This window comes from Myotis myotis, unplaced genomic scaffold, assembly GCF_014108235.1.
Source record: "Myotis myotis isolate mMyoMyo1 unplaced genomic scaffold, mMyoMyo1.p scaffold_m19_p_1, whole genome shotgun sequence".
NCBI lineage: Eukaryota > Metazoa > Chordata > Mammalia > Chiroptera > Vespertilionidae > Myotis > Myotis myotis.
In genome coordinates, this window is record NW_023416313.1 from 175,320,619 (window position 1) to 175,345,229 (window position 24,611).

Here is a 24,611-nt window from a genome sequence, read left to right on the forward strand (position 1 = left end):
TAATTCAGTTGTACTTAGTATTTTTTTTTATAGTGATTACTCTTGGTTTTGTACTTTAAGAAAAGGGATTTTCTAAGTAAAATTCCAATCCAGAATTTGGTTTTGCTCCTGCTGATGCTTTTATCAGCTGTTACAATTATAAAACTAACCTGACTTTATTGAAATGAATGTATTTCCTAATCTCCTTTGCAAGGAACATTGTGCTCTTTCAAAATGCTTATCTAATATCTTCATATTTCTAGCTTGATAGCTCTACCAGTTATTACCCACATTGAGTTTTAAAATGAATTTATTAAAGAATATTATTAGGAAGGCAACAATGTTTGATTTGTCATTAAAAAAAAGTCTGTTTCTTCATGCTGTAGAATAAAGGTAATGTAAGAGGCTACAGAGTTACAAGCATCTTGCTACTGGATTCTCTGATAGTATAGCACAGTGTAGTCATTTCTGCAATGCTAGAATAAATAAAGTCTCTTCTATGCTTCTCTTTAAAAAGTGATGAATAATAATAACAGAAGATGGCATAAAAAAGCCACTTTTCTATTCATTCTGTAGTATTGGAGCCAGTATCTAGGAAATAGAGGAGAGAAAGAGTAAGTTCAAGGAGCAATTTAATTTTTAAAATAATATCTTAAAAATAAAACAGGAACTAATGGTGATGATGGTTTGAGGGGTGGGGAAGAAGAGGGGAAGCTGACCATGAAAATACCTAGAGGACTTAAAATAACTTTCCCTTTAAGACAGAGGTAAAACACAATGCTTAGCTCTCCATATTATGCTAGAGAAAAACCACATACTACATTTGATTTAACTGCTAACAACCATATTTTTTTTTCCAGGTTCTCTACTATCCCAAAATTTTAAACCACAAGGGCTATCACATATAATCAGAAGAGAATTATATAACTTAATTCCTGATGAGAAACAGACCAAAATTCTAGCCACCATCACTTTTTTCTGCTGTTCTGTCAGGAACGTAACTTTATTTCAGAAAGCTGACTTTCAGTAAAAATGAGCTTATTTCATAGTAGCACTATATATATTTGATACCTGAGAAAATAAATTTTCTTAATTACTTCAACTTCAACTTCTGAATGCCAAACCATTTGCTTTAATTTTGGAAAGAAAATTTCTAAAATTGTATTCTTTTCTGATGACACAGACTAATGGCACACAACCTAAGCTTCTCTTAATACTCAACAAGGTTTCCTTGGAAGATTACTACAATGTGTTGCAGAAGGGCAAGCTCCTCAGGAGCCACTGCAATAGATGAGGCTGATCTGCTTCTTTTCATCCAGTTAAGTTTGAAAAAAACAGGTAACTTGTATCTTTAAACAAGAGTAATATACTTGAAGACCACCAGAAACTGGGAGCCCCTGTGAGTAAACTATGTACGTTTACTCAGAGGCCTTCTTTACTGACTTTGTGGTTCTTCCCTATGTTTCCAATGATTTACAATGACACTTTACTAGTCTACATCTGTGCTGTCCAATACGATAGCCACTGGCTAGCCACATACAGCTATTCAAATTACTTAAAGTTAACTAATGAAGTTAAATAAAAATTAAAGCATTAGATTTCTCAATTGCCCTAACAAAATTCCAGACAACGATCGTTTCCATCAGTACAGAAGTTTTACAGAACAGTACTGGGCTACCTCATTTAGATAGGTCTAGGAGTTATAAATTATTGCCTAAATTCTAGTAAAAACTTAAAAACTTAAAGGTTATGAGAATGCTATACTATTAGCCTAAATTATAAGAATATGTGAACAAAAATATACATTATCTGAAGTATAGAAATGTTATTTTGTGATCCGGTAAATATAAAATAACATTGTTTTTTTGCTGAAATGACTAAAAAGATGTATCTGATGACTATATTAAAAAGTCATATGCTTTTAAAGTTCATAATTGGCTAGAAAGGTACAAGTCATTGTAACATTGCTAGTTTCAGAGGCTTTCTGACATCTGGAAGAGACCATTTCTTTCAAAAGGGCTAAAGGTGTAATTTCATGCAGCCATTAAAAAACAGGTTTAAGAGAAGAGTTACCAACTATGTTTGAAAATGATTTGCACATGTGTATACATGCATATGTATATTACTGTAAAAATACAAGACTAGGTTATACAAGAAAGCATTAAAAATGTTATTTTCAGATAACATCAAATGTTGTTACAAATGTTTTTCTTCTGTATGCTTTTGTTGCCTTGACATTTTTTTTTAGTGGTTATTTCTTTAAAAACCCCAAATATACAGAACAAAAAACCCCAACCCATAACCTGAGAAATGTAGGGTGTTACTTTCTATATATTTATCTTTCTCTTGCCCCTTTTCCCCCTTTCTTTATTGATTAAGGTATTACATGTGTCCTTATCCCCTAATTGCTCCTCCCCCACCCCGCTCTGGTGTCTGTGTCCATTGCTTATATGCATGCATACAAATTCTTTGGTTGATCTCTCCCCTTACCCCCACCCTCCCCTACCTTCCCTCTGAGGTCTCTTGCTTTTTAAAACTCCCCTTCTTGGACAGTCTTCTCTATTTAATTTCAGGAATAGCTGCTTTAAACAAATGGTTCAGATGATAAAGTAAAATTAAGTATATATTTAAAATACAATTAGCCAAAAGGAAAACTAATCATGAAACAGAAAGCAAAGATGTATACTTTTTGAAACACTGAAGGACCTGAACAAGTCCTTTGGTTGGCTGTGGAAAATACACCAGCACAGATTAGAAAAATGGATACTTACTATTATAATTGATAAGGTTCTTATGGTTAATTAAAATCTTAAATAACCATTTTTTAAATATAAAATGTACAGTTAGCTAGCAACACAGAAACCAAAGGATAAATTGTCAAAATTAAATGCTTCCTTAAAAAAATAGGTGGTGGTGAAAAAGCCTGATAAATACTTCAAATCTGTAGCTGAAATCTGCCCACACCCCTAACTCAATCTTGAAGTCATCAACGTGTCACATGAAATATCTATACTAAAGTCAGTTTGAGATCTGGAATTCAGAATCTAGCTGAGAAGCCAGGTCTCTTTCTAGGAGTGGATCACTGACAGTTTTCCATCTAAGTTTCAGATGAAGACTTTCTAAAGACTCATAAAACAAGATTTCAAGTAGCTTTGCTTTCACAGTAATTAGGTGAACACTTACTTTTACCATCACAGGCTACAATTTTCACTTTATCCACTTTAATAAGTTCTGTCACCTCTCTGAATTCAACATCATTCAATACAAAAGTCCACACATTATCGCAGAATCTGTATGTATTTAGAGAGCCCTTTAAAACAAAACATTTAGACATAATATGAAGTCATTTTTCCTCACATTTTCCTCCAAAGCAGTTTGAGACTCAGCCAACAAGGACAAAATTCTTAAAATAGTATAATTCTTTAATATTTACCTTGCTTAATATTTTCCTTAATTTTCATCCTAACAATTAAAAAAAAAAAATCCCTAGATAAATTTGCTAAGGGAAGAGTTTAAATTTTCTGTTGGCAGACTATTTTCAGCATTGTAAGTCTGTAAATTGCTCACCTGAAATCTGAAGAAAGCTGTATCGCCTACTTGAACACTTAGAAAATTTGAATCTGTATTTCTACTGCCCTCATGTGGCTAAATTATGAAAGTTCATTTGAATTTTTATGTGAACATGGTTTAAAAGAACATGTATGTTAATTCTCCACAACTGTACAAAACATTAATTTTAATCCTGTGACTTAGCTCAGGGAATTACTGTATTAGCCACTAAGACTACAATATTATTGTCCTGTGTAACTGACATTCTTCTAATGAGGTTTTTTTTTTTTTTTTTTTTTTAGGAGCAGGAGTTTGAAAAACATAACCTTAATGGATTACTCTGTCACTTACCTTCAAACCTGCAGATATTTTAGGCATTTGAAATCTCACTAATTCTTCAAGGAAGGTAGCCAAACATACATAGGTTAATTTGTGAAACAATGAAATAAGAAAAATCTAAAATAAACTTTGTATCTCACATTAAGTGGATGAACTTTAGTATCAAGGTACTAAGTAAAAGTATAATTTTGTTATTATAAAACATGCTCCAAAATTTGATTGAGCCATTTCTTCCTTTCATGACTGATAAATATGTAGAGGTCCTAAAAAACACTGTTGTAACAACCACTGGTTCAGGCTAATAGGTTTTGGAAAAAATATCCTTACCCTGAAATTGACTCTGTTCCTGACCCTTTGAGCCAATGCTGAATTTATAGCCTTATCAAACTGAAGTAGAACTTGAAGGGCAAGTTGGGGAGTGATCTGTTGAGACTGAGGAAAAGTAAAGGTCATACATCAGAAGAGCATTAAAGGCAAAATAAACAAAAACACGAATTATCATGAAAAAATTTCACTGAGGCTAACCAGAGCCTCTAAGCTCACACCTCTTATCTTCCTTTGCCATACCTGACAATTAGGCAATTAGCCTGACAATATTTTCTTGCATTATCTTGACACAATATAATTTTGAAAAGAAAACATGCAGAGATGTTACAATGCCTGAACAAAACTTTGACTATCATTCTTTATAGTATCTGGAAAGAGGCATTTGATAAACTGAAGAAATCATGCTTCATTTAAATAAAAAACATAGGACCAATAATACATTTTAAAAAATCTAATAAATCTCATTAAAGCTCATTAAATATATAAAAGCAAATGGAAATACTTAATGTTCTTAGATTAGTATAAAAAATTCTGTTAAAATTAAAATTCAAATCTCAAAAAACTTTAAAAAATTGTTCAAATTTACCTTAAAGCTACACAAAATGTCTTTCTTATACATATGAGAAGAAAACCAACACACTAATCTTTAAGTTTAACAAAAATATTTGAAAATTCAGATATATGCAACTATATCATTCAATCATCATTACATTTATGATCCATAGTAGGATGGTGTAAATGCAGAGGAATTTGAGATTATTAATCTGAATACTGATTTTCTGGGCCAAATTATCTAATATATTTAACCTCTTTGCCTGGAATAAGGACTATAACAAGAATTATTATAGACCCCTTTAAATAAAAATGCTGATTTTTAGTCTCTTACCTGTATGAGCTCATCGAGGCTTTCCTGAAGACTGTTTCCCAAAGTGGTATTTCTGTATAACTGATATGCCATGGCTTTAGGAGGAAGGAACTTTTTCTTATTCAGTCTTGCATTGATGTCCTAAAAATTTAATATAAAAGTATTAAAAAGAGAAAACACTACAAATTATGTATGTAAAGTCTATACATTCTAACATATACGATCAGAACTCTTAGTAATTGCAAATTACTATATAATAATTTTAGAATGACAAGGAATAGTTAAAAATGATTTTTCTAATTATATGTTATTTTGACATAGGCATTTATATTCCTTTATACAAAGTATACATATTATAATTATTAAAATGTACATTTTTATCATTTCTTTCAAAAGTTTACCTTTTGACTTAGCCTAGAATTTACCATACACCATTCTTTCTCCTTACTGTCAAGTCACTGATTCAGACAATATTCAGATCACATTTGCATGCCTTCCCCTTCATTTTCCTGTTCTCTTAAAATTTGATATTTATAGAGCATGTACGAAGAAGAGATAGTCTGTAATAGGTACTAGAGAGAGGGAGATAAATATACATTCCTGACCCTAAAAATTATACTTGAACAGACATATAAAAAAGTTAAATTCAAAAGCGAGTAAGAACTGTGATACAGTTATACAGTGTATTATGGAGGCTGACTGTGGACTGAATGAGTTGGTTCACAAAAGCTTCCTGATTCTTAAGCTAGTGTTTAGCCAAGCAAAGGAGGAAAGTCATCCTAGGCCCGTGGTCGGCAAACTGCGGCTCACAAGCCAAATGCGGCTCTTTGGCCCCTTGAGTGTGGCTCTTCCTAAGCCTTAGGAGTACCCTAATTAAGTTAATAGCAATGTACTTACCTATATAGTTTAAGTTTAAAAAATTTGGCTCTCAAAATAAATTTCAATCGTTGTACTGTTGATATTTGGTTCTGTAGACTAATGAGTTTGCCGACCACTAGGCTAAAAGAATAGAATGGTTAAAGCCAGAGAGGGATAAAATAGTATCTTGTAAAGAGAACTATAAATTGTTCTGTATTATTAGGGTACAGGTATGAAGTGGTAAAAGATGAGTTTGAAAAAGATGGCATGGATGGATTTGTTCTATCTGGAGAAGTGCAGGGCTTCTTAGTGAAGGTAATGGGGAGCTACTAAAGCATTTAGGCAGGAAAGGGCATGCAATTTGGCAGCCATATGAAGAATGTTCCTAAGTACAAGATTAGAAAGAGATGAGGGGCCCTGGCCAGTTGCTCAGTCTCAGCTGTGGGCAAACTACGGCCCGCGGGCCGGATCCAGCCCGTTTGAAATGAATAAAACTAAAAAAAAAAAAAAAAAAAAAAAAAAAAAAAGACCGTCCCTTTTATGTAATGATGTTTACTTTGAATTTATATTAGTTCACACAAACACTCCATCCATGCTTTTGTTCCGGCCCTCTGGTCCAGTTTAAGAACCCATTCTGGCCCTCGAGTCAAAAAGTTTGCCCACCCCTGGTAGAGCATCAGCCCATAGACCTGAGGGTACGTCAAGGGCATGCATTTCGGTTGCAGGCTCTATCTCTGGTCCCAGTTAGGGTACGAACGAGAGGCAACCAATCAATGTGTCTCTCTCACATCAATGTTTCTCTCTCACAGCAATATTTCTCTTTCTCTCTCCCTTCTCTCTATTCCCCTCCCCACTCTTTCCTCTCCTTCCTCCCCTCCCCTCTCTCTAAAAAATAAATAAATAAATAAATAAATAAATAAATAAATAAATAAATCAATGAACAAAATATCCCCAGGTGAGAATTAAAAAAAAGAAAGGAATGAGGGATGAGGATTCCAAGAAGGTGGCAGTAGTATGGATTCAACAAATATTTACTGAGCTTCTGCTGCATGTCTGGTATAATATCCCTGACCTCATGGAGCTTTCAGTTTAGAGATGGACAGGAGGAGATATAATCAAGGCCTAATCATCAGGCAGAACTCAGCAAAAATGGCCCATTATCAATCTTCACATCACACACCATGTGAGCATTTGATATACTAGGTCAGGGGTCTTCAAACTTTTTAAACAGGGGGCCAGTTCACTGTCCCTCATACAGTTGGAGGGCCATAGTTTTTTAAAAAAAACTATGAACAAATTCCTATGCACACTGCACATATCTTATTTTGAAGTAAAAAAAACGGGAACAAATACAATATTTGTATTTGCATGTGGCCCGCGGGCCGTAGTTTGAGGACCCCTGTACTAGGTCATTTCTGCGTTCTTAAAGCCTTTGCTTTGTGTGTTGTTTTTTTTTTGGGGGGGGGGGGGTTCCCACAGACACTTCTCTCCCCCCACTTCACTGGATACTGTGTATTTCTAGTTTTCTTTTGCTGGTTTCTCCCCAGCAACCCAACTTCTAAGTACCTGAAGGCTTCTTATGTCTTCTCTATGCTTTACTGCCTTAGTTTCCCCTTGTTGCTATATATAATCCACATTAACTTCCCTCTTTCTCTGCATTCCATGTCAGCAAATCCTTTCAGTACTTCCTTCTAAATATAGCCAGAACCTGACTACTTTTACCATCTCCACCCCTAGCACTAAGTCACCATCATCTGTCACTATGATTACTGTCATAGCCCAGGAAGGAGTCTCCCTCTTCCTACCCTTGCTTACTCCACCTCCCACCGCCAGAGCAGCCACACTGAGCCTTTTAAGTCATAAATCAAACCACATCACTCATTTACTCAAAAATCCCAATGCCAGCATCTTATCTCACAGTAAAAAAGTTATTTTAATGGACAGCAAAACCTACATGATCTGGGTCCTCCTCCACTTCCTCATTCCCTGGCTCCAGGCTGTCCCTTCTATTGTTCTTCAATAGAAGATGTTCCTGCTTTAGGACCTTTGCACTGGCTGTTCTCTTTGCTTTGAATGGTATTCTCAGGTTCTTGCATAGTTCACTCCCTCATTTTGATTCAGATTGCTGCCCCAAATGTCACTTCATCAGAAAGGACTTCTGTGACCAACTGAAGGATTGTCTCCCTGCCCGCTTATGCTATTTTATTCTTACTCATATCAATTGAGGCTGACATTTTATATGCTTATTCTGTTTCCATCCACTAATATAGATTTTCCATGAAGTTATATATTTACCATCTAGAAAAATGCAGTATGTATTCAATATACAGGGGCAGCAAAAGTAGGTTTACCGTTGTATGTGAAACACCATTTATTCTTGTATCATTATTTATTAACTAGGGGCCCGCTTCACGAAGAGATTCGTGCAATAGGCCTTCTCTTCCCCTGGCTGCCGGCACCGGTTTTCCCCCGGCACCCGGGACCCAGGCCTTCACTCCAGCCGGAGCCTTCAGTCTTCGCTCCGCCGCTTCAAACCTATGTATGCAAATTAACCACCATCTTTGTTGGGTTAATTTGTATACTCTCCTGATTGGCTGGTGAGCGTAGCAGAGGGATGATCAATTTACATGTTTGTCTATTATTAGGTAAGATTATTGTATTGTTTACCTGTAGTGTATAAACCTACTTTTGCTAACCTCTGTATTTGTTAGTCTGAATAAACTTGGTCATATGTCAAAATGCTAATATCAAATATAAATGTATTTAAGCGGGATTCAAAGACTTCTACTTTACTGAGGAAACTGAAGCAATGAAAACTTTTGGACTCTCAAAACTACATCTAATCCCCTACCAATACCTATATCCATATACTTTGCCTACCTGCCTTTCACTAATAGTCGAACTATCCATACCAGGGGCTGCCAACTGGTGGTCTGTGGAACATTGGTGGTCCATGAGGTCCAAAAGGTTGGTGACCACTGATCCATACTGTTGTCTAAATACAGTTCTTCTACCTATGCATCAGGTCCTATCCCTTCTAGGACCTACCCAACACTCAAAGATATTGTTCCAACAATACAATCATTCCTTCTCTCCCTCACCATCAAATCTCCCATCTTTATGAACCATTCCCATCAACAAACAGGTGGGTACTTCCTCAGCCCACTGCCCTCATCAGCCATCCTCTTATTTCTCTGTTCTTTGCAGCAAAACATGAGAATTGTCTGTATCACTGTCTCTCACTCCTTTTCTCCCATTTGCTCTTAAACTCCCCTCATGGGTTTTTGCCTCCAGCACTCAAATGAAACAGATGGTGATAGCCATCAATGGCATTGCTAAAGCTAACCCTCATCTCAGTCTTCACTGGACTTTAGTGTCTGACACAGTGATTACTCCCTCTTCTTTGATAATGGATCTTGGCTTATCTTCTGGGACACCCTCCTTTTTGGGTTGTTTGTTCCCTTAAGTTCACTGGTTCATCCTTCTCAATATTGTTGGTTGATCCTCTTTCTCCCTGAACACTTAATTTCACAAGATACCATCCTTGGTTCTCTGCTGCTTTCTATGTTCATTCCTTAGTGATAACATTCAGTCTCATGGTTTTAAACACTATCCATACTAATAAAAGAGTAATATGCTAATTAGACTGGGAGACCTTCTGGATGTCCTTCCAGACAAAGCCATGGTGGCAGGGCTGAGGCAGAGGTGGTTAGGGGCGATCAGGCTGGCAGGGGAGGGCAGTTGGGGGCAAGAAGGCTGGCAGAGGTGGGCAGTTGTGAGCGAGCAGGCCAGCAGGGGGCAGTTGGGAGCAAGCAGGCCGGCAGGGGGGCAGTTGGGGGTGAGCAGGCCAGCAGGATGGGTAGTTAGGGGTGAGCAGTCTGGCGGGTGGGGGGGAAGTTGGGGGCAAGCAGGCTGGCAGGGGGTGGCAGTTGGGGGCGATTGGGCCAGCATGGGGGGGGGGAGTTGGGGATGAGCAGGCCGGCAAGGGGGAGCAGTTGGGGGTGATCAGGCTGGCATAAAGGGGTAGTTGGGGGGTGAGCAGGCCAGCAAGGAGGGGCAGTTGGGGGCGATCAGGCCGGCATAAGGGGGTAGTTGGGGGGCAAGCAGGCTGGCAAGGGGGGGCAGTTGGGGGCGATCGGGCCAGCATAAGGGAGTAGTTGGGGGGCGAGCAGGCTGGCAAGGGGGGGGCAGTTGGCAATTGGGCTGGCAGTTGGGGGCGAGCAGGCCAGCAGGCAGAATGGTTAGGGGAGATCAGATAGGCAGGCAGGTGAGCGGTTAGGAGCTAGCGGTCCCAGATTGCAAGAGGGATGTCCGACTGCCGGTTTAGGCCTGATCCCCTAAACCGGCAGTCAGACATTCCCTGAGTGGTCCCAGATTGGAGAGGGTGCAGGCCGGGCTGAGGGACACCCCCTCATCCCCGTGCCTTAATTTCATGCAACTAGTGAGTTGCTGATAATTCCCAAATTCACTTATTAGCACAGACCTTCCCCCTTGAACTAACTGCTGAATCCAACTGCCTACTCAACATCTCTCCTTATTGTCTTTCCCATCTCAGGTTATATAACTCCATATTTAGGCAAAAACCTTTGAAGTTACCTCTTCCTTCCCCCAAGTTCATCTCCAAGTTCAATCCCTAGTAAATCCTGTAAACGCTTTCAAAATGCATTCAGAATCCAACCATTTCCATTGTTATCATCCTGGTGTGTGCCATTATCATCTGTCATTTGGATTACTGACATAGGTCCCTAACTGGTATCCCTGCTTCCGTGCTTGTCCCCTACACTCTAATTCCAACTCAGCAGCCAGGTGATCTTTGAAAATATATGTTAGAGCAGACTCTCATATCCAGTTAGCCTGGAGGTCAAATCACCCCCTGGTATTGCCGACAACAATCAAGGCTTAACTACAACAAGATTGCGCACAAAGACCACTAGGGGGTGCACCAAGAAAGCATAAAAAATGCGGAGACAAAGAAACAGGACAGAACTGTCAATGGAGGATATTGAGTTCAGAACCACACTTTTAAGAACCACACTTCTAGACTTTTAAGAACTGTCTAGAAGCCGCCGATAAATGTAGTGAGATCCTCAAGAAATGTAATGAGACCCTCGATGTTATGATAAAGAACCAACTAGAAATTAAGCATACACGGACTGAAATAATGAATACTATACAGACTCCCAACAGCAGACCAGAGGAGCGCAAGAATCAAGGCAAAGATTTGAAATGCGAAGAAGCAAAAAACACCCAACCAGAAAAGCAAAATGAAAAAAGAATCCGAAAATACGAAGATAGTGTAAGGAGCCTCTGGGATAGCTTCAAGCGTACCAACATCAGAATTATAGGGGTACCAGAAGATGAGAGAGAGCAAGATATTGAAAACCTATTTGAAGAAAAAATGACAGAAAACTTCACTCACCTGGTGAGAGAAATGGACTTACAGGTCCACGAAGCGCAGAGAACCCCAAACAAAAGGAATCCAAAGAGGACCACACCAAGACACATCATAATTAAAATGCCAAGAGCAAAAGACAAAGAGAGAATCTTAAAAGCAGCAAGAGAAAGAAACTCAGTTACCTACAAGGGAATACCCATACGACTGTCAGCTGATTTCTCAACAGAAACTTGCAGGCCAGAAGGGAATGGCAAGAAATATTCAAAGTGATGAATACCAAGAACCTACAACCAAGATTACTTTATCCAGCAAAGCTATCATTCAGAACTGAAGGTCAGATAAAGAGCTTCACAGATAAGGAAAAGCTAAAGGAGTTCATCACCACCAAACCAGTATTATATGAAATGCTGAAAGGTATCCTTTAAGAAGAGGAAGAAGAAGAAAAAGGTAAAGATACAAATTATGAACAACAAACATGCATCTATCAACAAGTGAATCTAAGAATCAAGTGAATAAATAATCTGGTGATCATAATAGAATCAGGGACATAGAAAGGGAAAATCTGACTATTCTTGGGGGGGGGAAAGGGGTGTGGGAGATGTGGGAAGAGACTGGACAAAAATCGTGCACCTATGGATGAGGACAGTGGGTGGGGAGTGAGGGCGGAGGGTGGGGCGGGAACTGGGAGGAGGGGAGTTCTGGGGGGAAAAAAGAGGAACAAATGTAATAGTCTGAACAATAAAGATTTAATTAAAAAAAAGAAAAAAAAAGAAAATATAGGTTAGAAAAAAAAACTCTTCTCTCCTCAAAACCTCCAATGGCTTCCATTTCACTAGTCCTTACAATAACCTGGCTACGTATTATCTCTCTAAGTTTTATCTACCATCTCTCCCTTGTTCTCAAACCCTTCTCAGACACATGGGATTCCCTGTTCTTGGACCACAACAGACATGTTCCAGCCTGTAAGTCTTTGTAAAGGCTGTTCTTTCTACCTGGAACACTGTTCCCCAGTATACACTTAGTTCTCTTAATTCCTTCAAATATAGCACTTACTTAAGGAGGCCTAAACTGTCATATTTAAAAATCAACTTCCACCGAAACCGGTTTGGCTCAGTGGATAGAGCGTCGGCCTGCGGACTGAAGGGTCCCGGGTTCGATTCCGGTCAGGGGCATGTACCTGGGTTGCGGGCACGTCCCCAGTGGGAGATGTGCAGGAGGCAGCTGATCGATGTCTCTCTCTCATCGATGTTTCTGACTCTCTATCTCTCTCCCTTCCTCTCTGTAAAAAATAAATAAAATATATTTAAAAAAAATAAATAAATAAATAAAAATCAACTTCCACCTCTACTTGGCAACTTCCCAATCCCCTATTCCTGCTATAATTTTTGATGGCACCATCACCTTCTAACATATTATATGATTTACTTATTTTATGTTTACTTTGTATCCTTCTATAGAATGTAAGTTTCTCCGGGGCAGGGACTTTAGTCTGCTTTGTTCACAGAAATTAACCAGGCATCTAGAACTGCGATTTTCAACTGGTGTGTCACAAGAATTATTAAAACATGCAATACCTGACTATTTAGTTAGGGGCACTGACCTCTCTTCTCTTAGATTGTCAAGTAAAAAAAAAAGCAAAAACAAAAGAACGACAACCGACAACACAATAGCTGTCTGGTATGAATGAATAAAAATTACACCTATGTTTTTTTGGTTAGATCAGTAAAAAAATATATATATTTTTGGTGTGCTACTGAATTTTACTAATTCGTTTATGTGTGCCATGAGATGAAAAAGGTTGAAATTGCTGCCACAGATGAAACGGAAATCAAGACCTCAGGAATAAACCCAAACCTATATGGTCAATTACTCTATGACAGAGAGGCAAGAATATACAATGGTATAAAGACAGTCTTGTCAATAAATGTTGGTAAAACTGGACAGATACATGCAAAAGAATGAAATTGGATCACTTTCTGACACCATATATAAGAATAAACTTAAAATGAATTAAAAACTCCTAGAAAAAAACACAGGCAGTAAACTCTTTGGCATCACTCTTAGTAATTTTTTTTTTTTTTTTTTTTGGATATGTGTCCTTGTGCAAGGGAAACAAAAGAGAAAAAAAAAGAAAAGAAATGGGACTACATCAGCCTAAAGAGTTTTTGTATAGAAAAGGATACCATCAACAAAATGAAAAGGCAACATGAAAAGGAGAAAATATTTGCCAATTATACATCCTATAAGGCAGTGGTTCTCAACCTTCTGGCCCTTTAAATACAGTTCCTCATGTTGTGACCCAACCATAAAATTATTTTCGTTGCTACTTCATAACTGTAATGTTGCTACTGTTATGAATCGTAATGTAAATATCTGATATCGAGGATGGTCTTAGGCGACCCCTGTGAAAGGGTTGTTCGGCCGCGAAAGGGGTCGCGACCCACAGGTTGAGAACCACTGCTATAAGGGGTTAATATTAAAAAAACCCATAAGGAGCTCATGCAACTTCATACCCCAAACCCCAATAATCCAATTAAAAATGAGCAGAGAACCTGAATAGACATTTCTCCAAAGAGGATGTACATATGACCAATAGACATATGCAAAGATGCCCAGCATTACTGATTATCAGGGAAATACAAACTAAAACCACAATGAGGTATTACCTCTCACCTGTCAGAACGGCTATCACCAATAAATCAACAAATAACAAGTGTTGGTGAGGATGTGGAGAAAAGGAAATCCTCTCTTACTGTTGGTAGATAGTAAACTGGTACAGCCACTATGAAAAACAGTATGGAAGTTGCTAAAAAAATTAAATAGAAAAACCATATGACCCAGCAATCCCACTTCTTTGTATGTGTGTGTATATATATATATATATATATATATATATATATACACACATATATATATATATACACACACACATACACACACAAAACACCAATTCAAAAAAATGTATGCATCCCTATGTTCACTGCAGCATTATTTACAACAGCCAAGATATGGAAGCAACCTAAGTGTCCATCAGTAGACAAATGGGTAAAGAAGATGTATACATATATATGTACAATGGAATATTACTCAGCCATAAAAAATGAAATCTTGCCATTTGCAACATCATGAATGGACCTATAGGGTATTGTGCTAAGTGAAGTAAGTCCGACAGAGAAAGACCAATACCATTTAATTTCAGTTATATGTGGATTCTAAAAAACAAATGAACAAACAAAACAGAAACAGACTCATACAGAGTACTGAAAGTTGCCAGATGGGAGAGGGGTTAGAGGGCTGAGTAAAAAATGTGAAGGGATTAAAACGTACAGATTACCAGTTATAAAAATAGTCATGGGGATGGATGTAAAGTACAATATGTGAAATATAGTCAATAATATTGTAACAGCTATGTATGGCGTCATATGAGCACTAGACTCACTGAGGTGATAACTTTCTAAGTTATGTGTCTAATCACTATGTTATAGACCTGAAACTAATATATTACTGTATGTCAACTGTAATTAGAAGAAAATTATAAAAACAATCTTGAAAAAGAGCTGAAGGTATCAAGCTTCTTGATCTATATTACAAATCAATCGTAATCTAACTGTCCAGTATTGGCATTAGAAAAGATGCAACGGCTATTTCTAGTCACAAAACATCACCAGTTCACAGGTGGCAAGAGCCTATCCCAGCAGCTTGGGGTGCAAAGTGGGAACCCACCCTGGACAGGACACCCTTCCATGTAGGGTGCAATCTCACACAGACACTCGGATTGGGACAATGTAGACAGGCCAATTCACCTAATGTGCACATCTGTGGGATGAGGGAGGAAACCTGAGCACCTGGAGAAACGCATGCAGACATGGGGAGAACATGCAAATTCCACACGAATAGTGGTGCTGCCCTGGAATCATTTTTTTTCACCAACATTATAATCAAACAATTTTATTTGAGGTCCTGCAGTATACAATAAAATACTTACTATTCAGCCATAACATAAGACTAAAACCTTGCCATCTGCGACAACATGATGGACCCTGAGGGCGTTATGCTAAGTGAAATAAGTGAGAGAGAGACATATGGTCTTACTTATATATAGAATCTAAAACCCCAAAACAAGCAAACTAAGTTCAGATACAACAAAGTGATGGTCGGGGGGCGGGGAACTGTCCTAGGGTTACAAACTTCCATTTATAAAGTCCTGGGGATATAATATATAGCAGCGATTTTCAACCCTTTTCATCTCAGGGCACACATAAACTAATTACTAAAATTTTGCGGCACACCGGTTGAAAATCACTGACATATAGCATGCCGACTAGTTAAGGATACTGCATTGCATATTTGAAAGTTGCTAAGAGAGATCTTAAAAGTCATCACAAAGAAAGAAAAACAAATTTAAACTACGGTGGTGGTGATCATTTCTACAATATATACCATTACTTGCTTTAATGATTTTAGATCTTAAAAACTCCTCCGCAATGTTGAGATATTTTAGATATGTTATCAGCCATACAAATCTACTACTCTTTCATTTGCAGTTTAAGGAAAATTAAATTAGAAGGTCCCTCATTTGGAAGTAACTAAAAGTCCTCGTCCTCGATCAAACTATCCAGTTAAATTCACTCCTTTGCCGAAGTTCGCATGAAGTCGGGAGGCGGACTTCACACGAGCGCAGCAGCACAAGAATGAGGGAGCGCGCTCCCAGCTTCGGCCCCCACCCCAAAGCCTGGGTGCTGGACAGTCACCTGGCCACACCTGGCACAGCTGGGCGCGGGGCCGGGCGCAGGCCTCCCCTAGCGCCTTTCGGCGGGCGCCGGGGGAGACCAAGCCTCCGCCGCCTTCCTCCCGGGCCCCGGCCGCGGGGCCATCCCGGCACTGAAGTCGGTAACAGGTCGACCCGGGGCTCGGGAGCGAAGGGCCTCCATGCAGCCCTCGGAAAGACCCGACCGACCGCAGCCCCGGCACTGGGAGCGGGAAAGGATCACTCGTACCTGTGCGGAAGGCGCTTCCCGCCGCGGAGCGGACAGAACCAGCACCGCCAGGAGCCCAGGAGGTTCCTACCACCTCTCCCTCAGCACCTCTTTGGCAGCCGCAGAAACCGCACAGCTAGGCCAACGACCCGGAAGTGCTCGCAGAACCTGGAAGTGGCGTCACGGCGGGGCCAGGGAGGCCCCGCCCACCAACTCCTCCGGTACGCCTCTCAAGTTAGGCGAGGGGAGGGCGGAGTTGTGAAGAGAGGAGGGGCATGGGGCCCAGGGCAGTTAACTGTTTCGAGTAATTCACCAGGTTTACTAAATCGTTCATAAGGGAATTATAATTTTTAAGAATAATCTTCTCCACTGTAAGGTGCACAGTTAGAAAATGCAAGGCATTCATATTTTATGCCTGAGATGTGTTCAGGGTTAATATGTTTAAAACTTGCAATGCTAGATTTAAGACAAATTCTTAAAATTATGCCAGGAATTTACCGTTCAAATTAGGGCTGCAATTAATTTACCCCAGAAAGCTTTCAGTTTATGATTCATGAACAACTTCAATTTGGGAGAATTTGTATTTGCTATTTGTTCCCAATGCAAGACAAATACTCTTATATAGGGCGTTCCCCCAAAATGTATACACTTAACTGATAGCTCAATTGATGTTTCTTTTTAGACTTAACCCATTGGAATTAATAATTATTAAAGGTGTGTATACATTTTTGGGGACACCCTGTATTTTGAGTTTATATAATCCCAAATGCTGTCCTATGGAATAAAAGCAGCAGTAATGTGCACAGCTGTTTGCCATTAAGTGTCTGACTAATGATTAAGGAGTAAATGCAAAATAAGTGCTAGATGGATCCTCTAAACAGGTCTATAAGCTATACAGGTTGTCATTTGTACCATGTGTTCAGCCACTTATTGAACTGATTTCATCATTGGATTGCCCACTAACCAAAAGAATTCTAAACTATGAAACACAAAGTTTGGTTATAGTTAAGATAACATTTAACCGGGGAACAATTTGTAAAATAGATGTCTAACCACTATACTGTGCACCTGAAACTAATACAAAATAATGTTAGATGCAAACTGTAACTGAAAAATAAAATTTAAAAAAAATCTTCATTACAGAATTATAATACCCACTTGGAATTCAATTTAATCAGATCTTGTCAATATTTATAAAAGATCTTAAAGAATTTTAATAAAGTCTGGGAATTTATTTAAAAAACAAACACAAACAAGATAGTATTAAAATTAAAAGCAGGGTGGACTCTTCACGGCCCCTGGACAATATGAAGCAGCACCAGATTATAGGAAGAGAATCAAGAGTAACGGTCTACGATTTGAAAGACAACTCAGTGTAAAAATTCAGTATCATAATAGAAGACGGAAAAAATGTGATAAAATGAGACAAAAACAAACTTTCCAATTAATTTATTTAAATTCATTAACGTTGCAAAAATACGATGTGCAACAGATCAGGACACAAGTTACTGTATTCCTAAATAAAATATTACATCTCCTTAGTAAATCAATACCAACCCTAGTATTTCTTTCAGGGACCACATAAACATCTTGCACACACAGCCACCAATCAGAACTGAATTTCTCAAACACTGTAAAATGAAAGCACTAAGCTAGGCAAAATCATCTGACTAGTAGTAAAATTATCACAGTACATTAATTTAGTTTAAATGGCAACATGTGAACCAATGATAAGAAAAATATTTGAATTTTTGAAATACATATCAAAGTGTGTTAGTATCGAACAAACCCTGAATTTTTTTCTATTTGAATAATGCCCCAAGGGCTATGCAAGTTAGTGGCCTTGAACAGCACCAATATTTACTAGCTAGGTGTATGTAAAGAAACTGTTTAAGGAGCAAACTTTAGAAAGTCCATATACAAAAAGGGCAGTAGAGAGCTAATTTATGTTTTCCAAGTTCCTCCTTATCCACAAAGAATATGAAAACAAAATTTTTAAATGCAAATGTCTTAGCTTCTTGTAGAATGTCTTATAAGACAGAATCAGACAGCTATCTGAAACGGACAGCTTACTGTAATTCTTTAATTTGAAAGCATTATACCTTGATTTTCATCTATTGTTTGATTTATTAAGTGCTTCATGTGAACTTTTTGTAGCATTTTTTAAAGTAGTTCTCAAAACATAAAATATTAAGTAGCTCTGTCATATACAACAAAGTTACAGTTCTGTTCAAATTTTAGTGTCACTCCTTACTGCTCAACACATTACCTTATTTTCAATTACTATTTATAACTTTAAAGGAAAATTGCATTACAGGGGCTCACCATTGGTCTAACTCGAATTCATTCAGAATCCTGGGACAGGAAGAGGGGAGTTAAAGGTAGTAGGCAATTCTTCTGTGCTTAGAGCATCGAGTAGATAGTCTCCTACTTCCCTATCCTGCTGACTTTCCTATGCAAGTCTAAATTCTTGACTCTCTCGGCAGCTCAAATTATATAATTCCTATTCCCTATGACAAGATAAAATCTAATAGAATAATTGGTCTATTACTGTAAGTACAGTAATTCCTCTACCCATCCCATCCTTCTGAGAATTGTAATCCATTTCTCAAAAATCTAAATATGATGGGGAAAATATATGCATGAAAACAAAATAAAATGGGATAGCAATCTCTTATTTTTAGCCTATCCCCTCCTCCCTTCTGGTTGAACCATATTAGCAATTTTCCGTATGACACAGGAAAAGGGAAAATGAAGCTGCTGTCACATTATATACAACCTTACCAATCTCATTAGGAAACTAGCCTGTTCTATCTGACATATCCTAATGCTAATTTATCTATCAATTGAGAAATCTAAAAAGCCACTGCTTGCATTAAATCACTTTCAAATTCCCTGAGCACTCACATAAAAACAGCCAAATAGCAACACTATAGAGCCATTTACAAAGTCTCGATCAAAAACCAGACTTCTTACTTTTTTAAATTCTGGAATTACAGTTGAAGAATTCCTATCTAACAAAATATACTTGTCAATCAGCAGATTTCAATATTCAGTGCAGTTACTAAATAGTGATGTCTATTTTGGAAGACTACATTAATATTTACCAACCATGACATATGAAAAATAACCTAGTCCTAAACTTTAACTTGTGCACTATAAATTGCTGACCCTCTTTGTTCAAACTTGCTTCTGTATGAAGGGACATAGCAGGAGAAAATATGAATTATCATTATAAGTATCAGCCTTTCCCCCGTCACATATTCCGTGTGTAGCATGTAGGTTTTCCTGCTGGATACACAAAATGGTACCAACAGCTGCCAGTATGAATGTAACAGGGACACATTCAGTGGCATCTTAGATAACAGCTAACTCTTTACCCCTTCATAGTTTTCTTTCTTTTACTTCCTTGTTTTGTTACCTTTTCCAACTACCTGCTGGGCTCTACTTAGAATCATATTTCTTTATTACCCATCCCCTGATTTCCAGAGTTAGACTATTAAGCTTAAACTATGGGGTCAATATAGCATCTTTCCTTGGTGGTACTTAGGAATATAACCAAGTAGAACACAAATTACTTTATATGAGAAACTACTGACTAAAAAAAGGCACTCATAGCCCAAGTATAACACAAAGAGTGAAAGAATCATCAAATTAAACCAGTTAAGTTAGATCCATGACCCCAGCAGAAAGATAAAATAATATAAATATCTGTACTTTGACCTCGATCAGCAGTGTAAAATTAAAATTGAATGCTTTGGGGGAAATGTTAACATAGCTACAAATTACAAATTTAATAAATGCTTTTCTTCTAACCTACTTAAGTCTTAAGTCTTACAATTATGAAACATTTATTATGGGGCATGTCCCTATACCAGATTCCATTAAGGTGTAGGTGAGAGCAGGTATCCTTTGAATCTAGTGACTCACAGCACATCCCTTTTGTTATATTCCAGTGTTATCACTGTACCTTCTGAATCTTAATGTTCTAATAGAATACAGGCTAATTCTACTTTTAAAAATTATTTAAAGAACACATCATTTTTGTAACACGTTGGATCTGTAGTTAGAAACAATGCTTACAAAAGGAAAAGCCAATAAACACAATAAAGTTGAAACTGAACTGGGTACTTGATGTAGAGGAAAACCACCCATTTTAATAAAGCTCAGCCCATTTTGAGCCAGATGAAGACTTGTAGATAAAAGGCTAAAGCACTCTACAAATATAGATTCTAATCACAATTAAATTCAATATTATCCTTTATTCATAATCCTTATATAGTGAAGTCAGAAGGAATACCTAAATTAATGTTAATTTGGTGTTTCAGTACAAAGTGTTTCTAACATTTAAGCAAGCAATAAGGGTTTGATTTTATTCACTATAGTGACATTAGTTTGGGATCTGCCTATAGCTGCTGGATCCAAATCAAGTCAGGAGGCAACTGAGGGCATCTCATCCTGGGAATCCTCCAGCATCCCCCTTAATTGGACTTAAGTTAGCATGCAAGTTTATGACTGAAGAACACAAAAGGTAAAGAAAAATTCCCTTTTGTAACAGGAACTTTATACTAAAAGCGGAAGTGGTAAAAGCCACATGTGTCTTCAGTCCAGGATAGGATGAATCTTAAAAGTTTAGCTCTCATCCACTTCAGTTATGCTACTCCAGGACGCTCTTGTAAATTACCTTATAGGAAGGACTGGAATGTGATGTGACCCTCAAATCTGGAATTTACCAAATGTATGAGTCACACAAGTATATGACACAACATTAGATCAATCGGCTTTTAGGATGACTTTGTGGGTAAATTTAGTTCTTTTTCGAGGCATAAGTACAATTGATTTCAATGTAGAGTCAAGGTATTTACCAAATTAAACAAGGAGTTTATATGCTATATCAAATGTGTCATCCAAAACAGTATAATACAATGATGCTCTATGATTTAGAAAATAGCTTAACTTATAGGAAATGTGAAAACATACTGTACTGGCTACCTACCAAGTCCAAATAACTGATAGGGAAGTATTATGGTAAAGTGCCCAGATTGGGAGCAATTAAAAAAGCAGCTCCTGTTTTCTACAAAAAAGTAGTGACAGTGAATAACTCATCATGTTCTCTGCACCCACACAAATTCACAACAGTGATACCCTGGACACAGCTTATTTCACATTAGTGAACAAATCTAAGATTTTTATAAAGGTCTGTCTTTTGGCCAGAAAATAAAATGTCCCATATATATACATATATGTACAAACATCAATTCTTACCCTCTTAAATTCTCCAGTTCTAAAACTGGCTTTTTAAGTTGTCTTTAAGTTTAAAAAGGAAAAAGTATGCATTACACTTGTAATTGTGCTTCTGAATTAAGGAACAATATATGTTAAGTGATTAAAAAAGCTTAGGATGGTACTAATCTACTTAGATTATATGCATGATCTTTGGGTATTCATGAGAACCAGTTTAATTGTCCCTAACCTTATGAGCCACTTCGTTTTTTTAAGTTACCCAAGAAATGTAGTTAGTCTTTTATAAAACACAAAAATTCTAACATGCACTTTACAAAATCATGGTCTTATTTATCTGCATATTCTTCCAAAAGACAGGTATACATTAAAAAATATTGCTCAAAACATAAAAATATATATTATCTCTTTCCTTGACCAATTAGGCATATAAATATTTTACTGAAGAAGACGCATCATTCAATAAACAAATGCAAAAACCACTTTATATAAAGTGTGGATCTCTGCTTTAAGCAATATAAAATATAAAATGATTACATTATCATTAGCTAGTAAAGAGCTAAATTCAAGAGATTTACAAACCAAAACAGTAGTGAACAGTCCCTTATACAAAAGTCCACTGATAAAAAGTCAAGTCGATTTTGTAACAGGTTACATAAAAATCAGGGCCAATAAATGCATTCATTATAAATGCAAAAAGAGCACTGCTTCATCAGCACATTCTTCAGTCTTGTTTGGACTAGATGCCAAACTTACTGTTCACTTTTTGGTTCATCTTGTTTTCCATTAAGCTCTTGATCAACTCTGTTTAATGAAAAACAATATAGATAATAAAACACTAGCAACTGAATAATTTTCTTCTTAAAAATAATTACTTTTAGCATAGAATATTATTCTGTTAAAAACAAAGCTTTGCCAAGAAGCAGACACAGTAAAAAGGTTACCAAACATTTCCCCAACAAGGAAAGATAATTTTTAAAGTCAAGAGAACACTGACAAGAAACCTGTTGTTTTTTAAAAATTATAAAATACTTATGTACAAATAAATGTACATAACCTTTATTAAAAGTTCAAATTACTGAACTTTACTGAACATTACATCCTGAACAACAGGACATACTGAAATGTTGGACTGTAGCATAGCTGGGGTAGGGATCTAAGTGAAAAGCGAGTGGTAGGAAAAACAATTCTTTCAAAAATGATTTTGTTAAGGGGTATATTAAAATGCCACTACAGTCATGCGCCAGGTAACGATGTTTCAGTAAACGATGGACCACATATATGACAACTGTCCCACAAGATTGTAGTGGAGCTAAAAATCCCTATCACCTAGTGATATTGTAAGGCCATAGCACACACAAGACAGTAATGTCCTAGTCCTTCACATTCACTCACCGCTCACTCATTTCCAGTCCTGCAAGCTCCATTCATGATAGGTGTCCTGTACAGGTGTACCATTTTTTATCTTTTACACTATATTTTTACTGTACCTTTTCTATGTTTGGAATTATTTAGACAAACAAACATTTACCACTGTGTTACAACTGTCTATAGCATGTTCAGTATTAGTACAGCTATATGCTGTACATAGCCTAGAAGCAATAGGCTGTATCATATAATCTAGATGTGCAGTAGGCTGTACCATCTAGGTTTGTGGATGTTCACACAATGACAAAATAGCCTAATGACACATTCCTCAGAACACATCCCTCCCCATCGTTAAGTGACGCATGACTGCACTTCAATGCTCAGTTTTGAACTGTCCTTTTCATCAGTACTCACTCATCATAGAGATTTCACTTTAAGTAAGCTACCCCATATTTAGCCTGATAACTTTTGGTTTTAAAAACATGCCCCTCTATTTTTAAAATTTGAATGTTATCATTTTCAAGCTAACACGAATTTATGAATTTTTTAAGGTTAAACTTTATATAAAAACTAAGAAGTGCCTAAAAGATATACATAATGATTCTATTAAGGTTAAACAAAAGTAAAAAAAAGAGAACATAAAGAAAAAAACACAAAAAACCAACACGATAAAATAGTAGTGTTTGGTTCCAAACAATACATTTAAATAAAAAGTACAGTTCCACTTTTTTCTGATGCCTAAATCACTTAATAGATAACTAAATACTAAGAACTTGGTAAAAAGGCACAATATAGCAGATTTCATCAATAAAGGCAATTCATTTTGAAATCCATGAAGCAGCTGGTTTCAAAATATTCTACAATTACAGGTTATAATTTTAATTTCAGCCATTTATCTAACAAATGTACACCAATGCCTAGAAAGGAACGAGAAATTAGCAAGATCTAAATATCACTGCCCATATCTCTGTTAAACTATTTGATAAACTGCAAAGTGTCATATAGAAATGTAAAGCTATTATTCTATCACGTGGTCAACTGAATTTCTGCTCATCATCAGAGACAAAATATGTCCAAAGTTAAGAATGTTCCAGTTACTTACAATTGGTTCTTTAGAATGGTCAAAATGATAATTACATAAATCTCTCTCACCTTAACTCTTAAGAAAGATTGCATTAAACTGTATTGCTAATTTAATTGTCAATATTTTAAGTCCATTAACAAGTTAGATCCAAATCCTACACTTTTTAAAATTACTATATAAAATGTAGCTGTTTTATACCCTTGCCTTTCATCTTCTATGCCAAGGTATTAATAGATAATAGTTTGTTATGCTCAAAGCAGAAGTATTCAAAATTAAAATTAAGATGGAAAGCGGGGTGTTTAACTATTAAATGGTACATTGATCTTTTAGGTATTTTATCACATGTAGAATCTGACTGGTTAGCAGGCCATTTAAGCATACAAAGAAATCAATGTTGGTTAGCCAAAGAATATGTGCATTTTAAATATAATCATTAACCCCAGAAAAGTAAAATAACGTCTTTAAAAAGTGCACAAATAATTCGAAAGCACAAATTATAGATTTAAAAATATGGTAAAAATGATAAAATATTAAAAATAATTGATTTTTCAAATTGTATTCTTAGTAATTCTTCTGGTTTACCGTAAGTACTTATACCCAAAAGAAGGGAGCACAGGCTGTGGCCTTTAA

At 36.9% G+C, this 24,611-nt stretch overlaps 2 protein-coding genes across 5 annotated transcripts in view; both read right to left on the reverse strand.

The window, feature by feature from the left end:
• Window positions 1-271: 271 nt before the first annotated feature.
• On the reverse strand, window positions 272-5,194 carry GTF2A2 (general transcription factor IIA subunit 2). The gene is made up of 4 exons (XM_036303370.1): window positions 5,081-5,194; window positions 4,195-4,299; window positions 3,163-3,289; window positions 272-570 (listed from the first exon to the last, which is right to left on the reverse strand). Exons 1-4 carry the CDS (start codon window positions 5,150-5,152, stop codon window positions 545-547), a joined length of 330 nt encoding a protein of 109 aa, XP_036159263.1. The 5' UTR covers window positions 5,153-5,194; the 3' UTR covers window positions 272-544.
• BNIP2 (BCL2 interacting protein 2) overlaps window positions 272-24,611 on the reverse strand; it is a 40,949-nt gene continuing 16,609 nt past the window's right edge. For 3 of the 4 annotated variants that reach the window (XM_036303358.1, XM_036303332.1, XM_036303342.1), the window contains one exon: window positions 17,723-22,333. In XM_036303358.1, the coding sequence (XP_036159251.1) occupies window positions 22,282-22,333 (52 nt within the window). In that variant the 3' untranslated portion in view covers window positions 17,723-22,281. Of the gene's footprint in view, window positions 571-4,194; window positions 4,300-5,080; window positions 5,201-17,722; window positions 22,334-24,611 lie in introns of those variants that run through there. The other variant, XR_004966743.1, reaches the window with a different exon arrangement.

Coding starts and splice junctions, on each gene's coding strand:
- GTF2A2 (XM_036303370.1), bottom strand. CDS start 5,152: ATGGCATATCAGTTATACAGAAATACCACTTTGGGAAACAGTCTTCAG. Junction 4,300..5,080: donor GCCTCGATGAGCTCATACAG/GTAAGAGACTAA, acceptor ACTTTTCCTCAG/TCTCAACAGATCACTCCCCA. Junction 571..3,162: donor TGTAGCCTGTGATGGTAAAA/GTAAGTGTTCAC, acceptor TCTATTTCCTAG/ATACTGGCTCCAATACTACA.